General features: G+C 47.4%; 1 protein-coding gene across 1 annotated transcript; it reads left to right on the top strand.

Annotated features, from left to right (window-relative positions):
* Positions 1-1,021: 1,021 nt before the first annotated feature.
* On the top strand, positions 1,022-16,037 carry LOC135805138 (sodium-dependent lysophosphatidylcholine symporter 1-like). The gene is made up of 14 exons (XM_065319137.1): positions 1,022-1,390; positions 1,835-1,978; positions 2,866-2,990; positions 3,725-3,854; positions 4,468-4,546; positions 5,215-5,339; positions 6,896-6,986; positions 7,960-8,072; positions 11,130-11,213; positions 12,151-12,234; positions 12,964-13,079; positions 13,617-13,757; positions 14,178-14,354; positions 15,349-16,037. The coding sequence occupies exons 1-14, from the start codon at positions 1,367-1,369 to the stop codon at positions 15,368-15,370; spliced, it is 1,455 nt and encodes a 484-aa protein (XP_065175209.1). The 5' UTR covers positions 1,022-1,366; the 3' UTR covers positions 15,371-16,037.
* The last annotated feature ends 162 nt before the right edge of the window (positions 16,038-16,199 follow it).

Genomic DNA, 16,199 nt, shown 5'->3' with positions numbered 1-16,199 from the left:
CCTGTACCACGTCGGCAGAAGCAACATCAGCGATAAGCGGGGTGACACCCAAGGCATACATAGGCATGGCAATGGGGTCACCCTGGGTGGTGCCTTCACACGATAGAATACTTTCGCCGTCGACATAGAGACGAGCGGGGGATCGGTACGTATTAATGACCACTGGGGCCAGTGCCGGGCAGAGATGGCGGATGTTCAGGAGGCAGGCTTTGCGGTTCAACCGGTTGAAGGCGTTGGAGGCGTCCGCAAGGAGCACTCCATCCACGTCCGGATTGTGAAAGGTGTCGTTCATGGCGTGTATAGCGGCTTAGATCCCACTCGGTTGGCCAGCACAGAGCTGAAGAGAGCCTGCGGCAGACTGCACAAGGTCCCCAGTCACTGCAAGGATCGCCTTGCCCAGTATTCTGCGGATCGTCTCTCCCATACCTATGGGCCTAACGCCATGCTTCTTGTCCAGCGGGATCAGCCTGGCAGCTGTAAATGCCTCTAGGGCTTCTGGATGGACGTAAGCCGTGGCAATGCGGCGGGCACAGTTAGCCAAGCTATCACACAGCTCATCCGAGGCACCGGAAAACGCAGTTGTCATTCTTCGCCACCCATCAGCGCAGCACTGGGTGGGGTTGTGGTGGTGGATCGCCAGTAATGACAGCGTCGTCATGCAAAGACTCTGCCACGGGGTGCTTGTCTCGGAGCAAATCCAGAACGGAGTTGTCCCCAATGCGATCCTCGAGCTAGCGAGGTGCAGGACCCCTCCCGAGGAATCTTCGCGACTCCCTGGTTTCGACTTTCAAGGCAAAACTCCAGACAGGTGTACTGGCATGACTGTGCATAGAGAATCATGCGCCGTGATGTGAGGTCACTGACTGCGCTGCGCCGATCTGTTTGGTGGGCAGGTGTTGGTCGACATCAATCGTTTGATGAACTCCTGCACCATCGCATGTGCGTACCATGTGAGTCTTGTCAGTGTACTAGTACACAGTGCAGTAGCTCTCTGCTAGAATTTCATTTCCTTGAACATGTACATGTGAAGTAATAGCTGAACTACAAAATTAAAAATTTATTTACTTGCCTTCCTTGACTCCTATGTCTATGAAATGCCGGAGTACATCTTCATTGCACTTCACTACAGAGTACAGTCTTGACTCTGCTGGCTCGTAGTCCACAGTTGAAATTTTCGGAATCACACATTTAGGCGTGCAAAAGGAACTGGCTAGGCTGCAGGCTGAACATGAACGTAGCCCTGGCGTAGAGTTAGTTGAAGCAGGTCAGCCTGACTGAACCATTCAGAGCCAAATGGAGGGATTGTGAAGGTGTCCACCGTAGATATACTATTACTACCTGTTTCATTGATTGGTCCACTTCCAAAATGGTCACTGCCAGTCAAACGCATGTAAGTCATGATATCAAGCTTCTGAGCAAACGGGCATTCTAGTATGGTACATGTATGTGTACTTGTATGTTACACGCGCGTACGTATGAACACACACGCGCACGATACTTTGCACGTGCGTATCTATGTATGAACAGCTAAACATGCATGAGTACCGTTGCGTGGTCGTTTGCTCGTTCATGAGTATGTGCACGCGTGTGTGTGTGCATGGTGTGTGCATGCGTAGTGTGTGTGTGTGTGTGTGTGCATACATGTGCGTGCATGGTATACATGCATGTGTGTGTGTGCGTGTGTGTGCACATACGCACACACGCGCACACACACACATTGTGCACATGCACACACATGCACACACACACACACACCACACACGTGCACACACACATACACTTGCTTGATGTCAGCGTGTCCGGCGATTCTTGCTTTCTTCTTGTATTTCTGCAGGAGCATGTGTCACTGCTCAGTAACCGGGAGGTAAAGTTGTCATTCGGTCGGAAAATTGCCTTTGCAATCGGTGGCGCCACGTCAGCCCTAACCTCCACAGTCCTTGCCTTCTTCTTGGCTATTTACCTACTGGAAGTGGCTGAGGTAATATCCTTGGTGTTCCTTGCAGGAGTATCTCGTAGGTTACTTTCATTTTACAGGGTCACCGAGGAGTCATATTTTATGGACTCACATACCAGTGACACCATGCTCGACCTAGCGATCTGTGACGCGGGATACAGAAATCATCGTGTTATACAATCATGTACTGTACTTGGATCAGTGGTGGTGCAAAATGAATGCATATTTCCGTGGACTTGTGTTGGTTGGTGCCGTTGGCCGTATATGGAAGTAGTGGGCGAAAGATGCACAATTGGCCTAATGTGTTGCTGCAAGGTGAATAATGTACTGTGCAAGATATCACATGCAGTGCAACTATAAGGAAGATGAGATGTACTGGGAAACCAGGAACTGCATGGCTGTGTTCACAACTAGCGCAAGAGGAAATACCGTAAAAGTTCGTAAATAAGCACCTGCCCGAAAGAAATACCCCCTTCATTCTTTTTACTCTGTCTGTTGAAGTCAGGTCAAGCCCGATAAACATACTGCCCGAAATAAGTACCGGTCGTACGGTACAGTGCGCACATGCAGCACATAGCATGCACATGGAAATGACTTCTCCAATACACACAAGTCACACAAGTCAGGTCCGAAAGTTAGTTCGTGCCCGAAAGTCAGTGCCCCGCCCGAAGTTAGTACGGGTGTGACCACTAAATTTGAAAGTAAGTACGTACTTATTTACAGACTTTTACGGTACCCTAGAAATGTATATTAGTACGTTCGGTGCAGTTCAATTCCTGTGAATTTGTATTCACGACAACGCTGGCCAGTGGTGGACACTGGACGCCATACTAGTAGTCGACAATACCGCCAAAAGTGTATTGCCTACTGAACCGCCATTCTCTCCATTTGCTTGACGTTGCTTTGTGCAGGTTGAGCCTCTCTACGTGTCCGTCATAGTGTTCTCCGGCCGTGCTTGGGATGCCATCACTGATCCGCTTATAGGGTACCTGTGCAGTCGAACACACAGCAAGAGGTTTGGCCAGCTGAGACCATGGTAAGCACTACAAAGCCATGTACTTGTTTTCAAGTAAATACTAGCAACAGTACTAGTGAGCCAAGTCTTCTGTTATGAGCTGCACTGGCCAGGCACTGTGGCAAGTTTCACGCTGCATGACGAGTCAATTCCTGCAAGCCTGGTACAAGTTCATGAAATAGTGCAGGTAAATGCCAGTGACGCCACCCACACAGCATTGATGTACTTGTACAGTTATTCGGCGAGGCGTGCTGCTATGCAACATGCTCTTGATGCGATACGACTCCGATGAAGTTTTTTTTTATTGATTATCTTGGCCTGCAGCGATGTGTGATAGGGAGCTGAAGTGAACTGTATGGTGGTTCTGCCCATGTGCCTATGTGCATCAGTGACACTGTACACTGGCTGCATGGGAAATCGTTCAGCATGCGCTCCCTGCTCCTCGACTCGGCTATGTTCTGCATGTGCCCTTTTAGCTTTGTGCATTGGCAACATGTGCTTCATACTTGTTTAGTATATAAGCATTTAAAAGTACTGTACACCAAACATACGCACCCAACTTCTTCACCAGTGTGCTCACACCTACACCATACCAACACTGGAATGATTAGAGAATTTTTTAAGTTTACTCTTCTCTTTCTCAAATACCGGTATTATGAGAAGGAGGAAAATATGCCAGAAGTAGGCAACGTTAGACAAGTAAGGGAAAAAATAGCACCGCAACAGTAATGGTTCTTTTCTGGTTGTCTCTGCAGGCTTCTTTTCTCCATTGTACCAATGGCGGCGTTCTACATAGGCATTTGGATTGTACCCAGCTTTCCCAACACTGGAACAAAAGTCCTCTACTATTTGGTGATGTATTGCGGCTTCCAGACAGCTCTGTCCGTAAGTTGTTGTTGTGTCATGCTGATTCTTGAGCAGTTCTTTCACAGTAGAATACTGTGTGTTTAGTCTAGTGTTGTCGAAAGTCTCCTGGCAAGTTCTGGGTTGGCAACATCGCGGATGTCAGATGGCTGTTTATTAAACGGGCAACGAGAGACAGGTTGACAGGAAAATCAGTGTGTCTCATGGTTCGTGCTGTGGGCTCAGGGAACGCACAGGGTAGACGAAGCTGGTACAGTGTGGCAGTGTTGCAGTTGGACTTAGTAAGAAGATATGGAAAACAGAAGACTGTCGACTATGCCGCGTATCCTCCTATCCACCTAGACACGGTTAGATGAAGACAGTCTGGGGAATGTCATGTCACAAGGAGCAACAGTAGGTAGTTTTACAACACCTCCGGTTGTCATGTACATGTGTTCTGATCTGCAATTGTAATTAGCCATTCGTACCTGCAGGAAAGCAAGATGTCGTTCTCACTCGTCGTGCTGCCTTTGTTCTATTCTGTGTGTGTGTGTGTGTATGTGTGTGTGTGTGTGTGTGTGTGTGTGTGTGTGTGTGTGTGTGTGTGTGTGTGTGTGTGTGTGTGTGTGTATGTGCACTGTCATTTTCCTACCAGGCATACCATGTGCCGTACACAGCTCTGACCATGCATCTCAGCACTAAGAATGAAGAACGTGACTCCGCAACAGCATATCGTAGGTGCTACGCTGACTCCCTGCTGTGTTTCCATTCCCAATATTATACATATTCTACCGTACTGGCAATATATATTATGGTCGCAGTGAGGCCATGAAGCGTTACATTGGCACATGTTTACCGCACGCAGGGCGTTACATGCAAAGTCGCACAGGAGCCATTACACAGGTTTCTATATTGCCGCAGTCCTTTTTTTGCTATTGCAGGACTTCCTGCTGCGTCCAGTTTTGAACTTTTCACCACGCGGTACACGTGCTTTCACAGTTTTCAGCCTTTTTTGCAATGAAAAGATCGCCGCACCCCGCCGGACGCGCATTACGAACGCAACGAAAATTTGTCGCACTAGCCTGGTCGCGCGTTACGCCGCACCCCCCTGCGTTACGCGTTACGCGGCAACATATATTGCCAGTACGGTAGTAGATAGCGTTGCCCTACTTTCATGAAGACTACTCCCGGTGCCGCTAGTAGCCTCGAGCTGTGCGATGATTGCATGCTGCATGTAGGAGCCAAGTGCAAGTGTCCCAAGGGCTACCCTGCTTACAATATGATGGCTTGCTGCCTATGGAATAGTGTATTGTTACTGTGCTCTACGGTTGTTTTTGTGCTTCTTTTAAAGTGCCCTGATCAGTGTCTTTCTATCAATTGCTGTCCCTTTTGTTGTGCTTAGGTATGGCAGTAGAGCTGGCCTCCACACTGATAGCTGCTATTGTCCAAGGCCTCATCCTGTCAGCAAAGGTTACCAAGCCAGAGTGCACGGCGGGTCAGGTGGACAAGCCGTGGCTGACCGACGAGGTCAGTGACGGAGCATACATTGTACATGTATATGCACAGAGGGGTGACAAGTGGTAACACTGCTACTGTATACGTGTAAGAGTTGACTCTCCAGCGGGGTACAATAGCGTTTTTGTTTCGAGAAAAAAATCATTTTTAAATGCATCGCGTATGGTAACTTTATACTTTTAAAAACGTTACTAGTGTGACATTCCTTCTCTCTTCTGTACTAAAGAAACAGAAGACGGGTGTGTGATGGCAACAGTATAACTTATATAATATTAATTTTATAAGATAGAACTGTGGGTTTTCTTAACCGTGTAGTACTTCAGGAGCACTCCAACTACTGTACAGGCAGAAAATTTCGTCGGTCAAAAATTTCGTCGAACTCCAAAGAAAGGGAGTTCGTCCGGCTGTAAATTTCGTCCATGGATCATAAGAGTGTATTGAAAAGCTGGACGAATCGACATTTGTCCGGCATTTAATTTAGTCCAAAAGCTCCTTGGACGAAAAAGACGAAATTAAATTCCAGACGAATATTTCTGCTTATACAGTACTCTACTGTACAGGCAGAAAATTTCGTCGGTCAAAAATTTCGTCCAACTCCAAAGAAAGGGAGTGCGTCCAGTTGTAAATTTCGTCCATGGATCATAAGAGTGTATCAAAAAGCTGGACAAATCGACATTCGTCCGGCATTTAATTTAGTCCAAAAGCTCCTTGGACGAAAAAGACGAAATTAAATTCCAGACGAATATTTCTGCTTATACAGTACTCTACTGTACAGGCAGAAAATTTCGTCGGTCAAAAATTTCGTCGAACTCCAAAGAAAAGGAGTTCGTCCGGCTGTAAATTTCGTCCATGGATCATAAGAGTGTATTGAAAAGCTGGACGAATCGACATTTGTCCGGCATTTAATTTAGTCCAAAAGCTCCTTGGACGAAAAAGACGAAATTAAATTCCAGACGACTAGTTCTGCTTAAACAGTAACTGAACTCCTCCGTCACGTTGTTCTTTCTGTAGCGCATATGGGAACAGGCCCCCTATTCAAGTGTGCTGGAATGGAATTTCCATCATGACATTTTCATTTTTCATTGCTTGCACGTACTTGCCTGTGCACATGCCAATCACTTTGACTAGCCTGTGCACATGCCAATCACTTTGACTAGCAAGGTAAACAAAATGAGTACTCGTTTTGAATACGACTAGAGCTGGTGTGTTTGGTGAAATCTTGAACACGCGTTTGGGCATGCCTGAACCGCAAACGTTGTGCGTATTCTCTTCTTCTTGCGAGGCATGTAAATGTTCCAGTGTTTCACGTGGCAAAATCAGCCAAAATCATCCACTAGCCCTAGATAGCATAGTCATGCTTGGCAGGTCACAAGCAATGGAAACAGCAGGCGTACGAGCGACACCAGCATGATGTGCCGTATTTTTCACAGTGTGTTGCTGGAACTGTTGGCCCTGCTACCGTTGAGGTATCCGGATAATCTTGGATTTTTCAATAAAGTTCTTTGGGTGCTCGTACCGTTGAAGAATCCAAGGATATCATTGACATACATGTATTGTTTGCCATGCAGAAAGACGCCTATATGATCGCTGCATTCACTGTAGCAGCCATCGCCACAATATGCGCACTCGTGGCATTCCTTGGCATTCGTGAGCAAAAAGGTGAGAGTTGATTGTGGGATTGTGCTGTCCCAGAACAAGAGTGAACAGCTAGAACATCTGGAACAGCATTGACGCAGGGGAAAACCCAACTAAGTTACTTCCTTGATTATTTGTATTTTTTGTGCTACTTGATCATTTACCGTATCAGCATACTGTAAAAGCAGAAATTTTCGGTGGTGTTTTATTTTCGGTAATTTCGGTGCCGAAATTTTTACCGAAACTAAAACGCACCGAAAATGTCGGTATAGTACTAGTACACTTACATGTACCTGGAACGCGGGTTTACCGAAAATTTCCCTCTGCCGAACCGCCGATTGTGGAGAATACCAAAAATATTACACCACCGAAAATTTCTGCTTTTACAGTACACAGTACATATGCTTGACCATGGTGCTTGCTTAATTAAGCATGGCCTGGTCAGCCAACCCCGGTGACTTGTCGGAATTTTTTTGACATTGACTGTACATCTTGCCATGTACTGTATACATGCTCACAGTCATTCACACACTTGGATTTCATTGCAGTAAAAATGCTTCCAAAAAGAATATGTGTGTAGATGCATGATTGCATAGAATGACTGCGCAGTTTATTTTTATTCATTGCAATTTAAAAAACGTGTCTCCTCGTCGACTCTCCGAAAAGGATGTGGGGTGCATTTATGAACATTTTCGTTTACGTATATGTCAGTAAACTGCAGAACATTGCAGTTCATTTACAGAGTCTAGGGCCGTGGTCCCGAGGCAAGCAGTGCTGCAGAGCACAGTAAACAGTTACATGCACTTGTTGTGCTAACTCTAATCAAGAATCTTGCTTGTGTGTGTGTGTGTGTGCGTGTGTGTGTGTGTGTGGGTTTGTGGTCTGTCTGCCTGTCTGTCCGTCCGCCCATGTCTGTCTGTCTGCCTGTCTGTCCGTCCGCCCATGTCTGTCTGTCTGCCTGTCTGTCTATTTGGTCGGTCAATGTCTCTGCTGCCAGGCATACTTCTCCCGAAGCCACTAAGCTTGTGGAAAGGGCTGAAGTTTGTGCTGCACCATCGGCCTTACGTCTATCTCACAATGTTCTATCTATTCTCTTGGCTGGGGACGCAGGTACGTATGTTGTCTGTGCCTGTTCTGCTCAGCACTGAGCAGAGCATTGTGTTCCCAGTATGATAGGCACTTCTTGATTGCAAATGTGTGTGTGCGTGTGTGCATGTGGGGGGGGGGGGGGGGGATAGAGAGAGAGGGGGAAAGAGGTTCTTTTAAACTGGGCAGAAAATCAGATGTTTTAAATTTGCCCAAAAATCAGATCTCCTGTCTTATCGGGATTTTGGCACCTCTGCATTCAGCTTTCCCGAACGTTTGACTGCTTCACCAACTTTGAAACCCACTGATTGGAAAATATCTTGAAATTCGGAATGAGGCACTGAGCTGGTGAATAAAGTGGTTTCACATCTTTATCATGTGACTACATTTGTGTAGAAAGTGATCATGGCATGTGGACAGTGGAACCAACATGGCCGAGATCATGTGACCCATAGATGCAACGGTTGACTGGAGTTGGAATCAACATGGCCATCCCGTATGGTCATGTGACAGGTGTGAAACCACACTATACATGTCGTAGAGTGCACTCCGTACTTTCCTCTGGGTTGTTCTTTTGCTCGTACTCCACGAGCGTCTGCACACACACGCACGCACAAACATACAAGTACACATTCACACTACTACTTACTACTACTATTGCCGTGGACATTGAAATCCGATGGGATGACAGGGACCGGCGCCCTTGCTGCCTTAGCGAAAATTTCTGAAATTAGAGTAGTTTTACGCAACCACTACTTCAAGTATAAACATGTAGCAGTCCTTGCGGCTGCAAGTCTTCATGTCTCTCTGGACAACATCTTTTCAGCGCCGCCGTGGGCCACAAGGAGGGCGACGGCCACTCAACTGTCCAAACAAAATATGGACGGAAGCACAGTCTGCAGGCATGCGCGCGACATGCCCGAGCCATTCCAACCGCCGACGCCGAGCAAGGTCTGATACTGGTGTAGTGTCACCCCAGCGCGTACGGAGCGCTGATCTTCTCCTCCCATTGCTGACACCGAGATACACATAGGATGGAGCGAATGCACCGGTGGTGAAAGTTATCGAGCAGATCCAAGTTGTGACGAAGCCGAACCCATGACTCAGCACCGTAGAGTAACACAGACAGAACACAGGCTGTGTACAGATGTCGCTTGGTTGCCACTGTCAAGCTTGCATCCTGGAACACTGGTAAGAGGCAGCCAAATGCCTTTGCCGCATTGGCAACCCGTCGCTGGATGTCAAGTGAGAATCGGGTGTCTGGCGTGATGAGGGAGCCCAAGCACAAAGACGATTCAACATAAGAAATGCTGTCGCCACCCATGTCCATCGGCATCCTATCCTCCGGCGAAATGCCAACACCAACTACCATGAATTGGGTTTTAGACAAATTGACGGACAAACCAAACGAGGATGCGATACGGTGAAAAGCCTGAAGCGACTGCTCAGCCTCAGCCCGGCTCATTGCTAACAAAACAGAATCGTCAGCAGGGCGTGGCAAGGAATCATAAGCTTTTCATAGATCTGCGAACACGAGGTATCCCTTCTGACGGTGCTCATAGAACTTCTCTACCAGTTGGTGTATACAAAAGTTCCATACGTGCAGGATCGTCCACGGCGGAAACCGCATTGCGATTCCGGCAGCACCTTCTCAGCAAGCTTCTGAAGACGGGATTGGAGGACACGCTCTACCAGTTTTCCTACACCATCCAGCAGCACACACACACACGCGCACACACACACACACACACACACACACACACACACACACACACACACACATGCACACACACACACACACACACACACACACACACACACACACACACACACACACACACACACACACACACATGCACACACACACACACACACACACACACACACACACACACACACACACAACTGCACAGTCTGTGTAACTGTAGCCACATTGCCAGAGAAAGGAAAGAATGGTATTAACGGCTAACTTAAAGGGGAAGTTAAGGCAAAAATTAAAATTTCACCAGTTGTAGTCTTCGGGGTGCTGAGTCGAATGGTCTTGGTCCGAGAAAGCTGAGACGCTCCCTTCCTACTTGAATCCCAATCGAACTCGCGCACTTCCACCGAAACTGGGTGACTGCGCCCTACGAGATGGGGATTTGTATGCAAAATGTCACTAAAAGCGCCGTTTCGTTCTTATAAAAGCACGGATGACCGCGATTGGCCCATATGTTGTAGTCTTTTGGACGCTGAGTCGACTGGTTTTGGTCCGAAAAGGCTGCGATGCAGCGTTCCTCCTTTATTCCCAATCGAACATGGTTGAAGAAGCGGTCACGTGCTCCTGGGTGCCCAAATCACCTGGTCACCACGCCAGCAGGCGACAACTTTCACACCAAGGTTCAACTCGAGTGACAGGACTGCACCCAAAAAAGGTCAAAACAGGCTGTAAGTTGTACCCTGCAGGCACGGTGACCAGGTGACTGGTGTACGCAGGAGCACGTGACCGCTTGTTCAACCATGTTCGATTGGGAATTAGGGGCGAACGCTGCATCGCAGCCTTTTCGGACCAAAACCAGTCGACTCAGCATCCAAAAGACTACAACATATGGGCCAATCGCGGTCATCCGTGCTTTTATAAGAACGAAATGGCGCTTTTAGTGACATTTTGCATACAAATCCCCATCTCGTAGGGCGCAGTCACCCAGTTTCGGTGGAAGTGCGCAAGTTCGATTGGGATTCAAGTAGGAAGGGAGCGTCTCAGCTTTCTCGGACCAAGACCATTCGACTCAGCACCCCGAAGACTACAACTGGTGAAATTTTAATTTTTGCCTTAACTTCCCCTTTAAAGCACGCCTTGCAAGCACAATAATTAAGGGGTTTGTGGCAGTATCTTTTGCAGAATCTGCTACGTCATTTGTAGCAGGCCAAGTAGCTTTTGCTCTATTTCTGTATTAGCCAACATGAGACACATGACCCAATGCATCCTGAGTACAACTTGTCTTTTTTTATATATGCTCGTGCCATAGACTGTGTGTGTGTACAACCATCCGTGGCCGTGGGTGTGCGTGTACGCGCGTGTATGTGTTCCATTGTATATAGGTGGTTGCTGGCAACTTCTCCCTGTTCATTGAGTATGTCATGAACCTACGTGGCAAGTTCCAGAATTTCATCATCGTTCTCCTGGTCAGTAATGATTGCAATGTTACCGTATGGTACTACATGTACATGCATCTGAATTACTGGGTGCATTCTACATAATATATTTTGTACATGACTATACTTTCAAGTACGATGCAATAAGCCTTATGCACGTTGTACAGATGCATGAAATCCCGTAGAATCTCGTAGAATCCCGCAGACCCGGTTGGGTGTTGAATGTGCAGGACCCTATTGTGTTTACTGCTATTTCCGCTAAGAAATGGTGCCTGAACACATTTCGCACGAAAACAATTCCAACATAGATCTACTAGTCATTGGTTCTGTCCAAAGTGACGAAGCTGGAAAAGCGATTGTTTGCCATTGGTACTGCGGCTAAATTGGTCAAATGTGCATCATGTATAGCACACAATGAGCGCCCAGCCTGGTATGTACACACCTACGGTCCTTGTACAGAACTTCGTACTTCTGTACAACGTGCATAAGGACCATACCCGTGCAGCTCTAAGAAATTCAGGCTCGGGGTTTTGCTAAGGAGCAGAATGAGAATGCTTGATGCCCACCTCATTCTGTTTGTGCTTTGGGACCTGCGTGATCAAGCCCTTTTGTGGGGAGAAGGTTTCCCAAGCAAGGGCTTCAGGTGTCGTGACCCGACCTCGAGGGTCAATCAAAAGCCTGTGAGAGAGGGGAAGAGGAAGCCAACATGGATAGCGTGTGAGAGGAGGTTAGAGGGGGCATACGAAATACTATTCAAAGCAATTTTTTGGTGCATGACTTGTAAACCGATGCATAAGAGGGGAGGATAGACCGGATAGACCGGAGGACCGAACGAGATAGCAGTAATCAAACAGAGGGAGAACTTAGAAGTGATAAATTTTGTACTCGACAACCTACCGGAGTTGGAGTTCCAGCATTCTTTGCAAATATTGTCACTGTACCTGCTCGTCGTTCTCTTGTCTTTCAGGTCAGTGCCTGCGTTGCCATGCCTGGCTGGCAGTTGGCATCCATCAAGATTGGGAAAACAGCCACGTTTGTCATTGGCGTACTGGTATGTATGAATGCTGCTGCTGCTGCTGCTGCTGCTGAGAAGGAATGTTGTTACGGTAGTGTTGCTAGCTGTGCAGATGTCTTACCTCACAATGCTAATGCCGATGCCACGTACTTTCCACTCGACTTCAAAGTAGGCCTTGGTTTATGTGTGACACTCTAATGTTACAAGTACATACTTTTACAGGCGAGAAGCAAGCACTCCTCGCCCCTCGTTTGCAAATGCAGTCTCTCCTTTGCCAGTGTTGGTGTTCTTATCATGAAACATCACAACAACAGGGGCGTAGGAAGCGGTTTAATATTGGTGCGGCAAAATTGTGAGAGGGGTCCGGGGGTCCTCCCCGGGATTTTTTTTGAAAATTGGGCCTAAAAGGCCATATTTAATGCTACAGAATAATATGAGAAATAAGAATATGCATGCTGATGATACACCGCATTGTCGATGTAAAACATGGTACCTGTACAAGAGTCGACAAGCCAAAAAAAATTAAAAAAATTAAAATTCGAAAATTATTGGTCCGGCGACCGCCGGGCCTGCCGGACCGGTTCCTACGCCCATGAACAACATGCTGCTGCTGCTGCACGTCTACATGACAAACTGTATGTGACTATACACGATTGTACTCTATTGCATGCCTGGATTTGTCAGATGCCGGTCAGAAATTGATTTGATGTGTGTTTCGCTTCTTTCTGGCTGTGCTGGTGTGTGTGCGTGTCTTTTCTTGTCCAGTTCTCTTTCCCCGGCCTCATCTCTTTACTGTACATCACGCCAAACCTTGTGTCACTCATGTATGCACTGGCTGCTCTTGCTGGCCTGGGCACGGCTGTGTCTTACCTTATACCATGGTTAGTTCATGCAGCAGCAGCAGCAGTTCATGTTTGCTCACGAGGGTGATGGTGTTTGGAAAACATGTTTTTCACTCAGTCCAGTATGGTTTGATGGTCTTGTTGTTTTAGTGTACTGCACAATGTTTTCTCATAGTAAGGCCTGCTTTTCTCATAACCACAAAACACCACCGTCACTACCCCAGTCTAATTTACTCCGATTTAACTCCGGAACCGCATGTCCAAATTTTCGCCCTTGGGTCGTCATCAGTAAGAGTCATGTTATGTAGAAGTAGTACAGATGCCTTCATTGAGTTTTGCATTGCACATGGCTGTATGTTGTAGCTGGCAATACAGGTACAGTGCAGGATTTTGAGCAATGTTTCCGGATCTGGAATGCCTCGTTAATTTGCTGGAGCAGGGATGGAGAGGTCATTTGTTTTAGCCTGCTGTCAGGATCGACTGCTGGCTACATGACAAGAATCAAGTACTTATTTCAAAAGTTATTTGTGCAGGAATCAAGTACTTATTTGTGCACTGTACTCTCTCCTTGTGTAGGTCCATGCTTCCCGATGTGATTGACGACGCCGAGCTGGAGTTTGGCGAGCGTCGTGAGTCGCTCTTCTACGCCTTCTTCGTCTTCTTTCAGAAATTCGCCGTTGGTGTGTCCCTTGGCTTGTCTACAGTGGCACTGCAAGTGTAAGTCTTGCTCTGAGTGGAAGTACTGTTTGCGGACATTGAAATCCATTGAGAAAGCGGCCACTGGGTGCTGGTCGTGCAGCCGTGAGCACTGCAGGTCCATCCACGTTTGCAGCGTTTCAATGCGTGTACGAGCTAAGCAAGCATGGGCGCCGACCCCGGTCATTCCACCTGACTTCTATGTCTACAACAGTACTACTACGGTACTGTAGTAGAGTTGATTAGAAGTCCACCAGCAGTGTGTGTGTATTTGCTTTTGAATGCCCTGATGTTGTCGTGTGGCTCGTTTTTCCATTGTGCGAATTCTCAAACTCAGTGAATTTGGCGATGGTCATGGTGACTATTTTCTTTCACTGTTGTAGTCCCAACTTGCAAACGGTGATGCTGGCTGCCGGTATGGCGTTGCCTTCTGTTCTACAGGTTTGGTGGCTATGAGACAGGGGCTTGCGAGCAGCCTGAATCGGTCTCGGAGACGCTGCGTGTCCTGCTGGCAGCACCGCCCGTCGTGCTCAACGTCATCAGCTTCTGGTTTGTCTGGAAGTACCCCATCAACAAAGCGCGGGCGTTTGCGACGAGGAAGACCCTGCTGGAGTCGGGGTGAGCACCTGCCTTACTTGTTATGCTTTGCATTCCTCCGCTGATCAGCTGTGTCGTGGTGCATACCCTTCTGTCTTGTATAAGCCTGTCCCATCTAGAAGCCTGTTTTGAATGCAAGTCTGATTTCCAAGATGAACAGTTGGCACAAAGTCTTGGTTTTGTGCTGACATACGTCAACATACATGTACAAGTACAAGTACTAGATTTGAATACAAGCCTTCTCCTCACGTTGGTTTCCACAGGAATGAGCCCGGCTTTTATACGCCACTTTGCGACACAGGCGAAACCTGCTTCGAGCGACCCCGCATGGGCTTGATCTGCGCCATCTTTCGATGTAGGCGGTCTCGGTAACCAACTGATGATGATGACCATAGCACATTCCACAAAGTCGGTGCTGGAGATTGGTGGTCCTACGGGCCAAGTGGTTGCTTACACCAGGTCGCACTTTACGTCACACACATTGTTCACTCCGGTGTGTGCAGCAGAGGCCATTGAAATGTGTGACGTGTGCTGCAAAATAGAAGATGTTTTAATTTTGCACCGTGGTTTACATTCGGTTGACGCAATGAAACGAAACGCCTGTTTTCAGGTGTTCAGTGTCAGTTGTGGGCACAGCTTTAGAAAGGTCACTACAAAACAGAACTGAGCAATAGCTCGTGCTTCGACCAGCTTTCTAAAGCCGGCGATCAGCATCTTCAGTGCCATCTGACTGCATGACATTGTACATGTAGATTGCTGAGGAGTGAGAACTAAAGTGACAATAAAGAGTCATTAATTATAGGTTGTGCATGGCAGGGAGGGCCTTATGGCTTGCTAGTGCCGGACATATTAGCCTGAGGGCCGTAAGCCCGAGGGCTAACCTGAAGGGCACAAACAAGCCATAAGGCTCTCCCTGCATGTCTCCTGGACAACGAGACAGACCTCGTTGTAAAGACACTGTGTACTTCCAACTTCCAAGTAAGAGCGTTGCCTGTTGCTGCTGCTGTTTTCCCAGGGGTACCGCCGTGGACACTTAAGCAACGGCGGAGCATTCCAGATCCACGCGTGCCGTCGTTAGTTTAGTTCTGTTTCCCTCCAGTGTGGTTCACCAGTCTTCTTTGCCGAGCAACGATTTCCGACAGATCCTGGTTAATTTCATGTTCTAGCAAACCAACACCTCATTCATGATCATAATAATCCCCCTTTTCTGTTCTGACCAGAAAGGCCACTTTTGCAATTATTTATACCTTTTGAAAAATAAGTCCTTCTCACAAAATATGTTGAGCACACATCCATTAGCGGCTGCGCGCTGTCATAACATGCTATCAAGAGTACATAACCATACGCACTCTTGATGCTCTGCGTAAGACAATAGAAGCACGAGCACTAGCAGCGTTCTATTATGGTAGAGTGAGCTGGCCCCACGTGGTCACGGTCTACTATTGACAGCCTTGTTGACAAGGTGTTACCACTGTGCGTTCAGTACTATTCATTCTCTGCTTTCCGGTAGATCCTAGGAGGCATAGTCCTAATTTCTTATCACAGATTATTTTATTGTGTTTACAACGCCACTCCATGCATATTGGTCTGGGTTTTTTAACAGTATTTTTTTGCTTGAATTTTCATTTTATATGTTTATACTACCTGCCTAGCTTCTACACTGTACTTCGATAAAGGAACGTTTGCACATTGCTGCTCAATGAACTCCGATCGTGTGAGTCAAGTACACGCCGGGTGCTGTGCAGCCCTAGAGTCAAGACCTGCCACCGCTCCATAGGATGTGAGCTGATGCAGATTGCAGGGTGCAAACTCCGAGTCTCGCACGGTCGGACTTCACACTGAGCAGCACTGTACACATGGTCTCAG

Source organism: Sycon ciliatum, chromosome 1 (genome assembly GCF_964019385.1).
Source record: "Sycon ciliatum chromosome 1, ocSycCili1.1, whole genome shotgun sequence".
NCBI classification, from domain to species: domain Eukaryota; kingdom Metazoa; phylum Porifera; class Calcarea; order Leucosolenida; family Sycettidae; genus Sycon; species Sycon ciliatum.
Note: the sequence above shows the minus strand (reverse complement) of the source record. Positions and strands in the feature narration are given on the sequence as shown.